The sequence below is a fragment of the Puntigrus tetrazona genome, chromosome 23 (genome assembly GCF_018831695.1).
Source record: "Puntigrus tetrazona isolate hp1 chromosome 23, ASM1883169v1, whole genome shotgun sequence".
In the NCBI taxonomy this organism is placed as follows: domain Eukaryota; kingdom Metazoa; phylum Chordata; class Actinopteri; order Cypriniformes; family Cyprinidae; genus Puntigrus; species Puntigrus tetrazona.
Window position 1 is genome coordinate 17763077 of NC_056721.1, and position 15366 is coordinate 17778442.

At 37.1% G+C, this 15366-nt stretch overlaps 1 protein-coding gene and 1 pseudogene across 1 annotated transcript; one reads left to right on the forward strand and one right to left on the reverse strand.

Moving 5' to 3' along the window:
• The first annotated feature begins 2664 nt into the window (after positions 1 to 2664).
• On the forward strand, positions 2665 to 8494 carry LOC122329059 (annotated as a pseudogene).
• Positions 8495 to 10328: 1834 nt separating this feature from the next.
• LOC122328974 (agmatinase, mitochondrial-like) lies at positions 10329 to 14844 on the reverse strand. The gene is given in 9 exon segments (XM_043225104.1): positions 10329 to 10676; positions 11494 to 11578; positions 11893 to 11990; positions 11993 to 12071; positions 12842 to 13037; positions 13123 to 13171; positions 13255 to 13457; positions 14226 to 14382; positions 14385 to 14844. Coding segments are annotated over 9 exon segments (1089 nt in total). The 5' UTR covers positions 14533 to 14844; the 3' UTR covers positions 10329 to 10602.
• Between the last annotated feature and the right edge of the window lie 522 nt (positions 14845 to 15366).

Below are 15366 nucleotides of genomic sequence, written 5' to 3' on the forward strand. Positions count from 1 at the left end.
TAAAGAAAAGAAAGTAACATCTTCAGCGTAGAACGCCACTTAACTACACTTAACTAACAAATATAAATACAACGTTGCAATCCGCCTCACTAACCAGTGTGATTAAACAAATGTTACCCCGTGTGTTGCGAGATGTAATGTCACGTGACATGCTCTCAGCTAGTCCCATCGCTAAATGTCGAGTTAGGGACAGAATTCAACTTCAATAGAGGCGGGCCACAGCACGAATGCAGTTCAATAGTCTAGTTCTCAAGCAAAACAAAAGAGAAACAACTTAACACACGGTTATATAACCAAACAGAATCAAAATGGAAGCCAATAGCTAAAACGTGGCGAGCAACAAATAAAACACAAATCGCCATTCCTCTGTTCACGTGTCATCCGGTCTTTATACGAGACAGCTGATATCCGATTGGCTACAGGTGTAATGCAATTGATGAAGATCGACAGTCGTGTTGTCCAATCACAGATCCTGTGAGATGACAGTAGAGAGAGAGAGAGAGAGAGAGACACATGGGAAAAAAAACAACCTCCCAGGACTGTGTAACGGACGTAACATAAAAAGATTAATTTCTTGTCCATATGAATTAAACGGCTACAAACATATAATTCATGTTTAATCGTTTTAGACACTTGATTTTACTGAATGCTACAAGGATTATATCTTCAGTTTATTATTTCCAAACGTAAACAAACAATATCTTCTTCATTTCCGGTTTGCAAGCATGGATCATTCATTATAACATTTAATCTGATTGTCATATCTAAGAATCTGTTATTTTGAAAATAATTAATGTTACTACTGCTCCTGACTTGGCTTTAAACCTGTATTTCTATCCAGTTTATCAGCCTTGAGTATCAGCCATCTAGTAAGGATTTACTGTTTTAGAAAGAATTTTTTTAGCTCTTCAATTCCCCTCAATTAGCTACGAGGTTCAGTCATGTTGCTGAAATCATCAGGGGAAGACAGCAAGCACATTCACACTTACATATCTATGCATCAGTTCTCCACATAAACAAAGGTCAGACGGTACAGTGTAAGTATAATAAATGGAAGTCACATTTATTGCTTCTTTACCATGGTCGGGTTTTAGTAAGATATATAGTATATAGCTTCTAGTAAATGTGTGTCTGTCTATACACATCAGAAGACATGAAATAAAGTTCACGGCAGATCCATCCCTCACACACGGCTCCAGGGGCTAACAAAGGCCTCCCGTGGTAAATCCATGCATTTTTGCTCATTTTTTTTTCATTTTTGCTGACTATGTCAGGTGTAAGCAGTCCCGGACGATTAAGTAAGATATATGACAGCGCTGAGAGAGAACAACAAAACGCTGGTAAGCAGTAATTAGAAGCACGCACTGAGGATTCGTGAAGAAACCGTTGGAAGGTTTTGATATAAGCTTAAGAGGAGACTGGTTTTCTTTGCTTAGATAAGGATACGTTGTTTTGGTTCTCACGTCGCGTGATCGATACCACATCAACTTCTCCTGAACGCTCTTTCCTCTTGCCACAGCAAAAAATGAGAAAAAAAGTGCTGAAATATGGATATTTAACTTAGAAAAATGCATGGATTTGCTACAGGGGACCTTTATTCAGCCAAATTTCATGCTGAGCCATGTGAGGGATTTTATTATGGATGCATGTACTTTATTTCAATGTCTTCTGAACTGTTGGACAAAAACAGCTGCTTGTTCCAATAGAAAGGCTCGGAGGAACCTGGATAATTTTTATATATAGCTCCGACTGGTTTCATCTGAAAGAAGATAGTCGATACACCTAAGATGCTTCAAAGGTGAGTAAAATCTTTACTCTTTTGCTAATTACTCAAATGCTAATTTCAATGTTTGGGTGGAACTAACCCTTTAAATGCAGCTGGAGTAAAAATTAAATGGCCTTCATGCTCCCAAAAGAGCGCTAGAACCCAACAATGAGCTTTTTTTTGTTATAGTAATGCGCATGTTATTGCTGAAGCTGCTCTGCATTTCTGAAGAGGCAAAATCGTAGAAGAGCTATGGAAAGTCTATCAAAATGTCTTCAAGAACAGTTTGTACTGAGAGAACATTGAAACCATTTATATATTCAGAATAAAAGATCAAATATATTCACACCAAGACATTTTATTTCTAATATTATTTGCCCAATTTATATATAATTTCAAACTGTATTTTGCGCTGATTAATGTGTTTTTCGGTGGTTGTTTCAAATTATTACATTTTACAAACCTGAATGTGTTTTTTTTTCATTTACTCCTCAAAAATTAGTATATGTATATTCTGTATAAATATATGTAATAAATAAACAACATTTTTCTTAAATATTTATGCATGAGGGTATTTTGTGTGTGTGTGTGTGTGTGTGTGTGTGTGTGTATTTTGCTTTGATGCGATTAATCATTTGACAGCACTAGTTTTATTAATAATTCAATCTTCACTCGTTATTTGGAGTCTGACTATTGTGTTTTTCTTGAGGAGATAATATCGTCCCAGCATTAAAAAAAAAAAAACTTTTTGCTAATATTTGTCAGTCTAACGAAACGCCATGCCATGAAGGCACACACACACACACACACACACACACACACACACACACACACACACACACACAGAGAGAGAGAGAGAGAGAGAGAGAGAGAGAGAGAGAGAGAGAGAGAGAGAGAGAGAGAGAAATGTTTATGTCGCTGTGAATCTCTGCTAATATTAATGCGCATGTCTCATGGTTTATGAACGCGTCACCCAGATGGATGGATGAACTTCTGTCACCATTAGCAGCGGTATATTCATATTCCATTCATGCTGTAATGGTTTCCATTCGTTTTTGATGTCAAATTCTGTGATAAAAAAAGCATGAGCTAGGTCGGCTAACAGGCTAGCTAGGGTCTTTCAGTTTCGTGAGATGTCATTTATATGCATGTCCTGCTTATTATTGCCCCTCAGCGCAATTTAATGGTTATTTTCTCTTGTCGTTGAATGCGTTATGTCTGTTTTTCCGCAATGGTCTAAACGCGACTAGCTGGTGTCACTGACATCTGATGGAAACTTAGGTATTTTGCATGACAGCTTTTAGTGTATGCAATGGACACTGATTTTTTAATGCTTAAGTTTTATTTTATTTTGTAAGTGCGAAGACTGTTCGATAATAACAATGAAAAGCAATCATGAATATATTCACTTCGATAATAGTGTTATTTATATACTATTAAAATTATCCATTTGTTGGATTGGCTTTTTATTTTTACATTTTCACTTTTTACATTTATTTACGCTACTTAATGCATGTTAACTTTTTCATAATTATTTTATTTAATCTAATTTAACCATTTTAATAATAATTTAAACTTTCTAGTTCATCTAATATTTATATGAGGAGCAAGTTTTACTTCAAATACAAAAATGTAAATAAAATATATTTAATCCTTCATTTATGTACACATTCATGTACACATTTATCTGTTTAGCCAATGTGATTTTTAAACTTTTTTGAACTGAAAATGCATTTTCGATATTCATACTTACATATGTCCTCCATAATGTCATTATTTTGATAGTCTTCGGGCAGAAGAACACATGGTCATGATGAGGATGGTGGTGCTATCACTCTCTGTAATGATGGTCTATGTGCTCCTGACGGATGCTACGTGGAAAGCGCTGCAGAATTTGATCCATATAAAGTTCTTGGAGTCACCAGAAGCGCAAGCCAAGCAGAAATCAAGAAAGTGTACAAACGCCTGGCCAAGGAATGGTGAGAGTGCAATTTTTTATACATTGTAATTCTACAGTAATTTCATGATGCCTAAACGAGAATGGCACGGTCATTTTTAATCTCGACTCTCAGGCATCCTGATAAAAACAAAAATCCTGAAGCAGAAGACATGTTCATCAAGATTACAAAGTCATATGAGGTACCGAGCTCATAAAGACACTAAACAGATCGCATGCTGTCAGAAGCAATGTTAACGTTAGCTTCATGTTACTCCATAGATCTTAACAAACGAGGAGAAGAGAGCCAGCTACGATCAAGCAGGACAAACAGATAACACTCACCCGTATGGACGCGCCCATCATGCTTTCCGCCATTTTCATGAATAACTTCTACTTTGACGAGTCTTTCTTCCACTTTCCTTCAACAATAAGTGGGTGGCTGGACTTTGCTGACAACAAATACACGTTGCATTTCAACCAGTATGTCAATGAAGTTGTGCCTGACAGCTTCAAGAGGCCTTACTTGATCAAAATCACCTCAGACTGGTGCTTCAGCTGCATCCATATCGAGCCAGTTTGGAAAGAAACAGTGCAGGAACTGGAAACGCTAGGTGAGACAATTCATATTTTCTAGGAAATGCTTATTTGTCCTTGGCCCCTGTTAGTGATTCAAATGATTTCCTCCGGATAAGAAGTAGTTTTTCTCATCCCTAGGGATTGGAATCGTGTGTGGTTGATGTTGGCTATGAGCGGCGTTTAGCAAATCATTTGGGAGCACATCAGACTCCATCTATTCTTGGTGTCGCCAATGGAAAAGTGGTTTTCCATTACGCTGTTGTTAAAGGCCACCTGATGCAGTTTGTAGAAGATTTGCTGCCACAGAGACTAGTTGAAAAGGTTATGGAACATCATCATACACTCCCATTGTCTGTATTTATGTCTTCTTCTGGTCTCAAACTTCTAATTCATGGATGTCTTTAGGTCACAGACAAAAACAACCAAGAGTTTCTGAAGAGCTGGCATGAGCTGAACAAAGCCCCATGTTCTCCTGTTTGACCAAGTGCCTTCGGTTCCCTTTGCTTTATAAGGTAGAGATTAGTAAACTCCAAATTTGCCAATGTTCAGTCAATACACCAATGATTTATTGCTTTTATTTCTAATAGCTTACAGCGTTTGCCTATAAGGACTATGTGCAGTTTGGATATGTGGATCAAGGTCTTTCTGAGACCGCTTGACCTGCTGAGAAAATTCAACATAAACACTTATGCGCCAACCATGCTTGTCTTCAAAGAGGATGTTGAGAAGCCTGCAGATATTATACAGGTAGACCTGTTTCCTACTTCTACTACTATTCTATGCCACACTAATTGGATAAAGTTTTGCTTCTGGCAAATATAGTAAATATTCACCCACTAGGAAGCTCTGTTTTTCTTCAAATAGTGTAAATACACACAGCAAATATATTGTGTCTGACAGAAGAGTGTACGTAGTTTGCATCCTGTGCACATTCTCGAATTGGAGCTGTGGTGATGGGGACACAGAGGACAAATTAAAAGTCATTATTAATGACAACATTTTTATTTTGGGGTGGGAGTCCCATTGTAAGTCTTTGTTAATTTTGTGCATATACTGGATTTTTGTCTTAGAACAGGTGTGTCAAACTTTGTTTTCAAATAAACCTGAAGTACTTGATTAGCTTGATTAGGTGCATTTAATTAGAGTTCAATGTAAACTCTGCATAGCTAAAGTTAAGTCTCTTTAAGACAAGTCGTGTCACTTGGCGGCCATCTTTGCAATGCCTCTCGGGCATCCAAGCGTAGCTTCTATCTGTTTTTATTGGGAAACATCAAATTCTCCCAAACTGTTCATTAAGCTTACGATTAAATTTCATATTTGAACAGTGATTGAAAATCGTTCATTTACACAATGGTGGTTATTCAGCGAGTTACATCGTTGTCCTGGAAACGCACCCCAGGTTGAGGCTTCAGCAACTTCTTTTTTTGTTTGAGATTTTGAGAAAATATAAATTTGTTTACTTTTTGACTTTCAATCAAACATTTGCTCTCTCAGGCTAAAGGGATGAAGAAGCAGATAATAGACGAGTTCATCTCCAACAACAAGTTCCTCCTGGCCCCTCGTCTGGTGAACCAGAAGCTATTTGATGAGCTTTGTCCAGTCAAACAGTTCCATCGTCGCAGGAAGTAAGATGGCTTTGTAAAAATCAGTGGAGTTAATTCAACATCATCATATCAGTCTTTTTCAATAGTCTGCAATGTCTTTTCCACAGATATTGCGTTCTACTCATCACTGGTGAGGAAGAGTCCTTTGCCACAGGAAATGAAGCCTTCCTCTCGCTAGCCTCTGCAAACACCAATGATGTGCTGCGGTTTGCTTATGTCTACCAGCCGCACGCCAGCAGCCCCTATGTGATGCTCTCTTGAAAAACAAAGACAGCACACCACCACAGGTAGATGTCATCTACTTCATGCAATTTTTCAGTTTCGAGAAGAAAATACTTGTGCATTATGGAGGTTGGCAGGTACCTTTGTCAAGCTCTGCTGACTCTCAGCTGATCCCCATCTACCTATAGGACTACGACAGCTCTCTAGCATATAAGGTCCTTCAGTATTATCAGCAGTTTTTGCATTGCTCAGTAGCTAATTAACCTCCTCTGTCAGTCAGGATCCAGCTTTCTGATTCTCCTTGAATCAGACTAATTATAAAACGTGTACTAAAGGTATTGAACTGTAACAATATCTGCAATACATTTGTTGGTTCTGTTTTTGTTTACCCTGCAGGATTATTCTCATTCTGCTTTCATCCATGCGAAGTCTAAATGGAGGCGCAGGGAGTTCTTCCCAGAATAACCCAAACTATTTACTAATTGTAATTTTTATTCAACATACTTTCAGCCCCAAGCTTCAATTGGTTATAGGCCTGTTTTCCCACTGAAGTTACCAAAATCCACTATTGGTGGACGTCTAGTGTGCAACTGGATGAAACGCTTGCATGTGTGAGCAGGTGGTGATTCTGGAAAGGCGAACGGAGCTGGCAAGATTCTGTATAAGCCAATTTTGGGAGGATGGAACGCAGTAAGGAAGACAAACAAAAGCTCTTGGAGGAACTCGAAAGACTGCAGAAGGATCCTCCATCCTCAACAATGATGCCGTTCTCCCAGAGCTCAACAATGAGTTCACCTCCGTGAGTCTCTCTGGGTTTGCTTTTCATGGAACGTCTTTAACTGGGAAATTAGCAGTGACCTATATGCATGTCTCAGTAGAGATCTAGATTATGTCCAAATTTGCTGGAACTTAATATTGTAAATTTGTTTCTTGTCAGATGTTTTTAATAAGATGGATTTATACTGCATATGACTACTTGTCTGAAATTATTGATGATCTTCTTCACAATAACTGGTAGGTGAATAAAATGCCTGTACTCTGCCCTCTCTTTTGTCGTTTGCTAATTCAGGTAATAAGCTTCATGAAATATCTGTTAGTGGTGAAAGGCAACAGTTGTTATGGAGGTACTGGTCAGCAATGTTTTTTTGATATATAATGCTCTATTAAGTTATTATCGTTCATTTTGCAGGCGTGAGATGATGCCCTCCTGTCTTTGATATTCTCTGCACTTTTTATTTTATTTGGCACTGTAGTTATTCAGGCTTTCAGGTAGGATTTATTGCATTCATAATTCTGATGTGTTAGACGGGAAAATGCAGAGACATTAAAAATTGCTCTTTCTAATTTCAGTGACTCAAGTGAGGAAAAACAGCCCAAAACGAAAGCAAAAGAGGTTTCCAAGGCGAGAACGGTTCCCCAAACACCTCCAGCGCATCCAGGTTCTTTCATATATTACATTTGGATAAACCCAATAAATAAATTCCACATAACGTCATCTATTTTAATGATGTACAACATATTAGTACCATTTCATTTAAAGGGTATTAGCAATTTTAAAGCAATATTGGATATTTATGTATGCTATTTATAATATTAATAATACATTTGGAATTTTAATAATATCAGTCATTTGTTGTGAATAGCATTAAAGTATATTATATGAAAAAAATTGATGCATCTCTAATTTATTAATCTATTAAATGCTCTTACTTACTTTTTTTTTCAGCAGTCGTCCACCAAAGAAAAACTTTGTGGAGGTGACAGAGTTAACCGACATTACATACACTAGTAACCTGGTTAAGTTGAGGCCGGGTCACATTAATGTAGTTCTGGTACTTACTGATTCTACAAAAAACATCCTGCTCAGCAAATTTGCCAAGGAAGTTTATTCGTTCACAGGTGAGCCCTCTTTGCATGCTGTTCCTTTAAGTCACAATGTCAAAAAATAAATAAATACAAGGTTTCCTCTTCCTCGTAGGAGTTTGACCCCACACTTCTCCTTCCTAAATGTGGATAAACACAGCGAATGGATGTCGGCCGCTTTGGAATCGCCCAGACGCCATGCAAATAGACACAGATGAGGGCCGAAGTGGGCAGCCGCAAATTAGACTACACAGGCTATGTTCTAGCCCTCAATGGCCATAAGAAATACCTCTGTCTTTTCAAGCCAGTCTACACAGGTGAAGACTTGGATAGCAAGCCGGAGGAGGAAGGAGGAGTTTCACGCTCCAGGAAGGGCATGACACGCTCTCGATCCACAACTCTTCAGATCCACCACAAACTGGATCGACTTCGGACTCTGGATGGAGCGACTGATGGAAGGGACTCTGCCCCGGTACTACGTCCCCAGCCTGGCCCGGTCTGGACAAGATCACAGTCAACAAATAAAGCCTCGTTGAAGCTAGCATGCTTTTGCTGAAGCTGATAACCCAGCTGGAATTAGAAGCACCCGATGGCCTCAGCGAAACCGGGCTTGAAGCTGCTCAGAGCTGGATGCTTGTGAGACTATTCCCACGTGGAGTGGCTTTAGTTTAGCATTGTTGAGGAAACGAAAATGTACTTGAATCGACACTGTTGCTGACCTCGTGCAGATCTTTAATTTAGCTGCTCTAACGGAGGGCTTGGATATATCAAAAGGCTGTTGGTGGAGAGCCAAAATATCAACAGCCTAGCCTAGCTTTTGATTTTAAACACTTCCGTTACACAAATAACACTGCAACATGCTGCTAGCTGGAAAACACAGCTAACATAATGTAGCATAACATAACTATCACTGTAGACTTTTAGTCCTAACTATGTTTACTCATGACAATGCTGTGAATTTTTACGTTTGACAATTTTAAGAGACACTTTCCTTTTAATTTAACGCCTTAATCTACAAAGTGCAATATTTAGCTTTTGCTAACAATTGACAATAAGGTTCTATATGTTAACTTCAGTTAATGCAGCGAATTTAATGAAATAACAATGCACAGCGCTTTACATGCGTTGATTGATTATGGATAACGCACATTTCTAGAGCACACAGTCAATATCTACAGTACTAAAACATTTTTAGCATTTCAACGCTAGGTTTATTGTTAGTTCATGATGCATAATGCTAATGAACTGTTACTTGCAATTCCTTACCAAAAAAACCCATAAAAATCTAAAACAAAAGTAGAAAAATACTTTTAGACATTTATTAAAAGTTTATAAGAATTCCAAATTAAAAATATGAAAAGCCACTATTTGGAAATGTAGCATTTGTTATTATTTTATTAATCTGAATATAAACAGAGATTTTTTTTCCTTTTAAATAATAGTAAAAACACAGGGTTTGGTAGATATTTTAGGTTTTATTCATTGAAACTTAAAAATACTGTAGCATTACCAATTCATTTTCTAAAGATTTGTTTTTCTCGCCATCTTCCATACTTGTGGTACAGACTTTAACACAACTGGCGCGACTTTTTACAGCAATACCCAAAACAACATGAAATGTGCTTCAGTCCCAATGTGTAAATAGTTACATAATATTCAATGTATATATAAAAATATAATGTGGATTTGTGTCTCTAAAATACAAGAAAGTTTCCAGATGTTCTTACCAGATTGACAGTGTAAGTAAAGGGTGTAACAGCTCTTTATCTATCTGTACATTCAGCTATATAGTGCAGCTATAAAACGAGCAGGTAAAGCCTTAAAGGATGTAAGTAGTGCCAGAGACCTTTATAGTTTCCAGTTGTGTCCTTTCATTAAAAATGTGCTGTGGCATGCAAAACATACTCTCAACAGTACGAAGAGAGAAGAAATAATGCATACTTGATCTGGAAGTATTTTGTACTATGCATTTCATGTTTAGAAACGGTAAGAAAACCGTTTTGTCTTATTTATGTTTGTATAGCAGGATTTAGTGGTTAACGCATTTGATTAGCTATTGCATATGCACAGAAAGGTGTGGGTAAGTTAAATCCACTCCTATATGAAGTCTTCCATTACTGGCATATTTCGAGTGATGAATAATATTGCTTTATTCATATGGTGTTCAATGAACATTCATTATACTTTGTAATTGACGATGCAGTATTGGTGCCATAGTAGCATTTTATTTGTGTTTCGCAATGCACTGAGAAATATCTTAAATTTAAGATAACATTAAATCCTGCCAAATTTTCATGGCTTATCAACTCTATATGACTAAATTGTATTCATGTCTGTGGTGTAAAATATGAACTCTGTATCACGTTATGTAATCTATTTATTAATCGGTTCAAAAACTGTATTATCAAATAAACCTCAAATGTTTTATTTTCATAATTTTGTGATTTTTTTTTTATATTCCCGAGGTTTATGTTTCTTCATCCACGATATGATTTTTTTTTCACTGTTTTCATCCAAATAAAGGTATTTGTTGCTGAAAATAATAATAATACTGATTTTGTACATAAATCATGTATGTCACTGTGCAATTATTTGAGACATTTCGCAAAAGTCTTAACGAAAACGTAAAAAAATCAATAATATTTGACTTTTGGAAGGACACACATCATCTCAAAAAGGAGGTTAGCCCCAGTCAAAGCAGTGTTTCCTGTGAAAATATAATGTAAATAATAAAATACAATATAAATTCTATAAATAAAATTTTTATATCTATAAATGAAAATATAAAATATAAATGAAATTCTCCTGAGACCCAGCTATGGCGTTTTTGCCTTTGTAGTGGATCGTTATATTTTTGTACATTTCTCTAGGATGTCAGGGCTTTTCAGAGATACCAAATATTTGGATGTTTGACAAATTTTACATCCTTATGGGAATGTGATTATATTTTTCAATTGTCATTTAAATCTGAATAATTTTGAAGCAATATGTTATGGATTTTCAAATATTTTCTGTTATGGAACAGGACATTATTTCATACGTGTCCACTGTAGAGGCACCAGGACTAAAAGCACATTTATTATGCATTTTAGCAAACATAACTGATAGGAAATTAATTATATATCATCATTCTTATGAAATCTGGCCATTTGTTTCTCCTAGTACGGCATTTTTTTCAACATGCTGTCCTAACAGTGCATTTATTTGATTTATAGATTTTTATAGATTTATAGATACACTATGTTTAATAGGAAAACAACAGTACACACAAATTGCATGAAATAATTAACAAATAATTTGAACAACTATTGTATAACATTGCTGAGAATCAGCCTTAAATAGCGTTTGGCATAAAAAAATCCTATTGTTTTTGCCCTTTTTTATGCCATTTTAATTTTAAGAAGTCCTAGTGCCCCTCACAGAATAATTTTTTTCCCAATTTTTTTCTTATGCTCTAAACAACGTAATGACGTGAAGAAATACTTTTTGTCTGGGTCTCAGGAGGACGTACAGTAATACAGTACCTGTGGTGTCGTAAGGTGGAGAAACCTCAACTAAATCACAACCCACAAGATTAAGACCTCGGCAACCTCGAATGATTTCCAGACCCTGAAAACATCGATTGAGATTCAGATCCGCCATGTCTCCATTTTCAAGTCTGCTTTTAACCACCCCCTAAAGTTAATATTAAACTTTCACGTGCAAAGTCTAAGGACTGTGTGATGAATCATTTTTATGCCAGAATTATAGTCTGTGTCAGTTGTTCATGTGGTTGCATAGTGAACGTTTTTTTATGTTTACATGGATACTTGTGGAAGTATTACTGGCATAAAGTGAATTAAAAGTAGGTTTAAGATTGATGGGAGATTACTCTCGAGTCCAGGAGCAGGTTTAAGCATCTCTGAGCGACAGGTAAAGCATACCTGTATGGGTGTGAGGCCAGCAATCTCGGGTGTTCCTGTCCCTGGAGCAAAAGCGGGGTCCAGACTGTCTATGTCAAAGCTGAGATAGACCGGCCCGCTCCCATCTGTGAGCGAACCTCCTCCATGAGTGGGACGAGAGATTTGTGCCAGCACTCCACAGCCTCCACTACACGGAAACCCTGGAAGGACCAAAACATGAAAATGTAAAAAATGGAGTTTCACAAATATAAATGAAAATTTAAATATATAAATATACAACGTTTTTATTCACAAGCATGTATGCCGAATACAAATATTATAAAAAGAATTACAGTGTTTATTACATTTCTTATTTTTCAAGTATATAATATGGCTATAATATGACAAGCAGACTAGTGTTGCCAAGTCCACGGATTTCCCGCATAATTGGGTTATTTTACCATTGGGTTGTTTAAGCGACCCTAATAATGTGATTTTTAGCCCCTGGAATGCAGATTTTACCTGAAGAACCCTGGCAAAAATTAATATTTTGCAAGTTTTACCAGAATTTTTATACCCTCGAAAATGAATTTAAGTAGCAAATCCATCCAAAATAAAGTTTTTTGTTTACATACCATATGTGTGTATACTGTGTATATTTTAGTATGTATATATAAACACTTACACACACACACACACACACACACACACATATATATATATATATATACACATACAGAATACATTTTGAAAAGTTTTCCATGCATTTGCATGTACATTTACTATTTCCTGTTCCTCGATTTATAAATCATGAAATAGTTTGTGTAATGCAAATGCATGGAACAAATAGTAAATCGTACCAAGCGTCGGCGGAGTTATACGAGAGACACAAAAGAGGTGCATAATTAATGGATTTTATGTGAAACTTCATATTCTAACATATACAAATGATCTATTTAGAGCGTGACTATCGTTTAAAGCGTCATGATACCTGTGCTCGGCTCCACTCATAATTATCTGGAGAATAACCCGAGCCTCTGAGACCGATCTGGACGACCCTCTTGCAGTCCAGGAGCCCCTCGTCCACGCAGCGCCTGAAAGGGGTCCCGTGACCAATTTTCTCCCCCAGGATCATGTCGCTAGTGTCTGCATGGGCGTCCACGTGTATCAGGCCCACCGGTCCATGTCTGAACAGCAGAAACAGCAGTATTTCAGACTTAGCGTGAGTTAGCGTTGCAGATTAGGAGGGAGACCTCTCGCGTTTGCACCGACCTCTCAGCAACGGCTTGCAGGATTGGGTACGCAATCGTATGATCACCTCCTGGGAATCCAAGACAGGTGATGCATTAAAAGCAGGCCCAAACCCGATCAAAGCATTTCTGCGTATTGAATACGTTTCCTCACCCAGTGTGAGGGGGATGCAGCCGGTGGCCACAATTTCACGATAAGCCTCTCGGATTTTTTTGCAGGTGTCCTTCAGGTCAAAGAGGTTGACGTTAATGTCGCCGATGTCCGCCACCTTTATTGATTCGTATGGGGCCGCTCTGGTCCAGCCGTTGTACAACCTGATCATAGCGGATTCTGCCCTGATGTGCCTCGGACCGAATCTGCATCGAGCACGAGTCATTATGTTTGTGCACGAACATTTCAAACCATAATATACGTTGCCTCAATACATTTTTGAAAAGATCTATATTTGAAAATATACAAACACATATGTATAAACGTATATATTAGACTTGCTTATAATAAAACATTCTATCTCTCCTGTTTTATTATAAGCATGCATAAATACAAGTACTATTGAAAAATGAATAAATTACAATTTACTACATATTATTTAAACAATATTTTAATTGATCTTATTGAAAAATATTAATTATACCATTGTATTCAAAAATGCATAATATAAAAAATATGTCTTTAAAATTTATATTTAAATAAAATGTCTATAAAAATAAGTTAATTGCCACTTTATTAAACCGGTAATATATGTATTGCATTTTTAAACGAATTATAACATTTTCTAAATACATACTGAAAAATATAAAATACGTGTAGAAATAAACGTATGTTTTATTATACGCATATATCTAAATGCAAATATTACAAGCGAATATTACAATTTTTATTCGATTTTTTTTATTATTATTTTATGAAAGTTATAAAAGTATATTTAAAAATACATCCAATAAATGTTTACATAGCTTGTGTTTTATTACAAGTATATGCCTACAAATTGTATGATTGCGCATTTTATAACACACACAGCAAATACAATTTGTGGTTTTATTGACGTTACATACATTTATACTATTAGCCTGCACAATGCCAATTTGTCGCAGGCATTTAGCGACGCTCGAGAACGTTATTACCTCGCGCCGGGACGGTTGGAAGTTCCGGTGTCGATAGGAACCCCGACGAACGCCGCGTCCAACCCGTCCGCCGTTTTCTGAAACGGTAACTTGCACATAGTCGCGATTCCGCTGACCCTCGCCACGAACTCCGCGCTCGGCGGGACGTTGAAGCCGTCCCGGACATCCGCCGCGTGCGGGACGCGTCGCACGGCTCCCCCTCAAACTTCCCCCGTTTCAGGACTCCCTGAGAAGCGCACGCTTTAAAAACCCGAGGCGCGCTAAAGACCGCACGAGCTTTACTTACGATTTTGGACGATGAAAGCATGATCAGCTCGACGTGAAATCAGCCCCTGCGATAATTAGCGATAAATGCGACGCAACAGAGGTTAGTTTGACCGGGAAGTTTTATCTGTCGTTATTAGTTCGGGCGATTGAACGTGAACTTTCGACCCTGGCGCGACGGGACGAGGGGCTGGACTCTGTGTGCCGTTCCTCACAATCATATACTCCCATACTACTCCTACTAGGAATGAATTTACGGTATGCATGCTGTATTAATGAACGATATTGATTATTTTTGCACTGTATTACCACAAGTATTTTTAACCTGGCCTTAAATCCAATCACGTTAGAATACAAAAAGGGTCCTGTCCAAACTATAAAATTAGAAAGCACACAATTCCTGGAATATGATGATAAGAGTAGGATTTGTATAATGGTGGAAAGGATTAAAGTAATCAAACCTTTGCATTAGAAGGCTATGTCTATGTCTAACCGATAAGAGCTTAGCAAACATATTTAATTCGTTTGATTTTTTTTGCATTTTGAAACAACAAACACTTCAATTCGAAAGAATTAAATGGGTATTATTATTATTAATAACAACAACAACAAAAAGATTATTATCATTATTTTAATTAAATACAAACTACTTTTATTTATGCAGATTTGACAAAATCTATCAAAACAGGTCATATTTCAAAAGAAAAAAAAAAACACTTTGAAACTATCGTGTTTTTCTGCAACGTGAGCACAAAAATGACATCCCTCTCTCTCTCTCTCTCTCTCTAAATATATCCGTACGCATTTCTGCTAAAAGGACTGCCCATTCCTCTTGGCCAATGCAGTTTATTCTAAAGTAAAGCGAATATCGCAATGA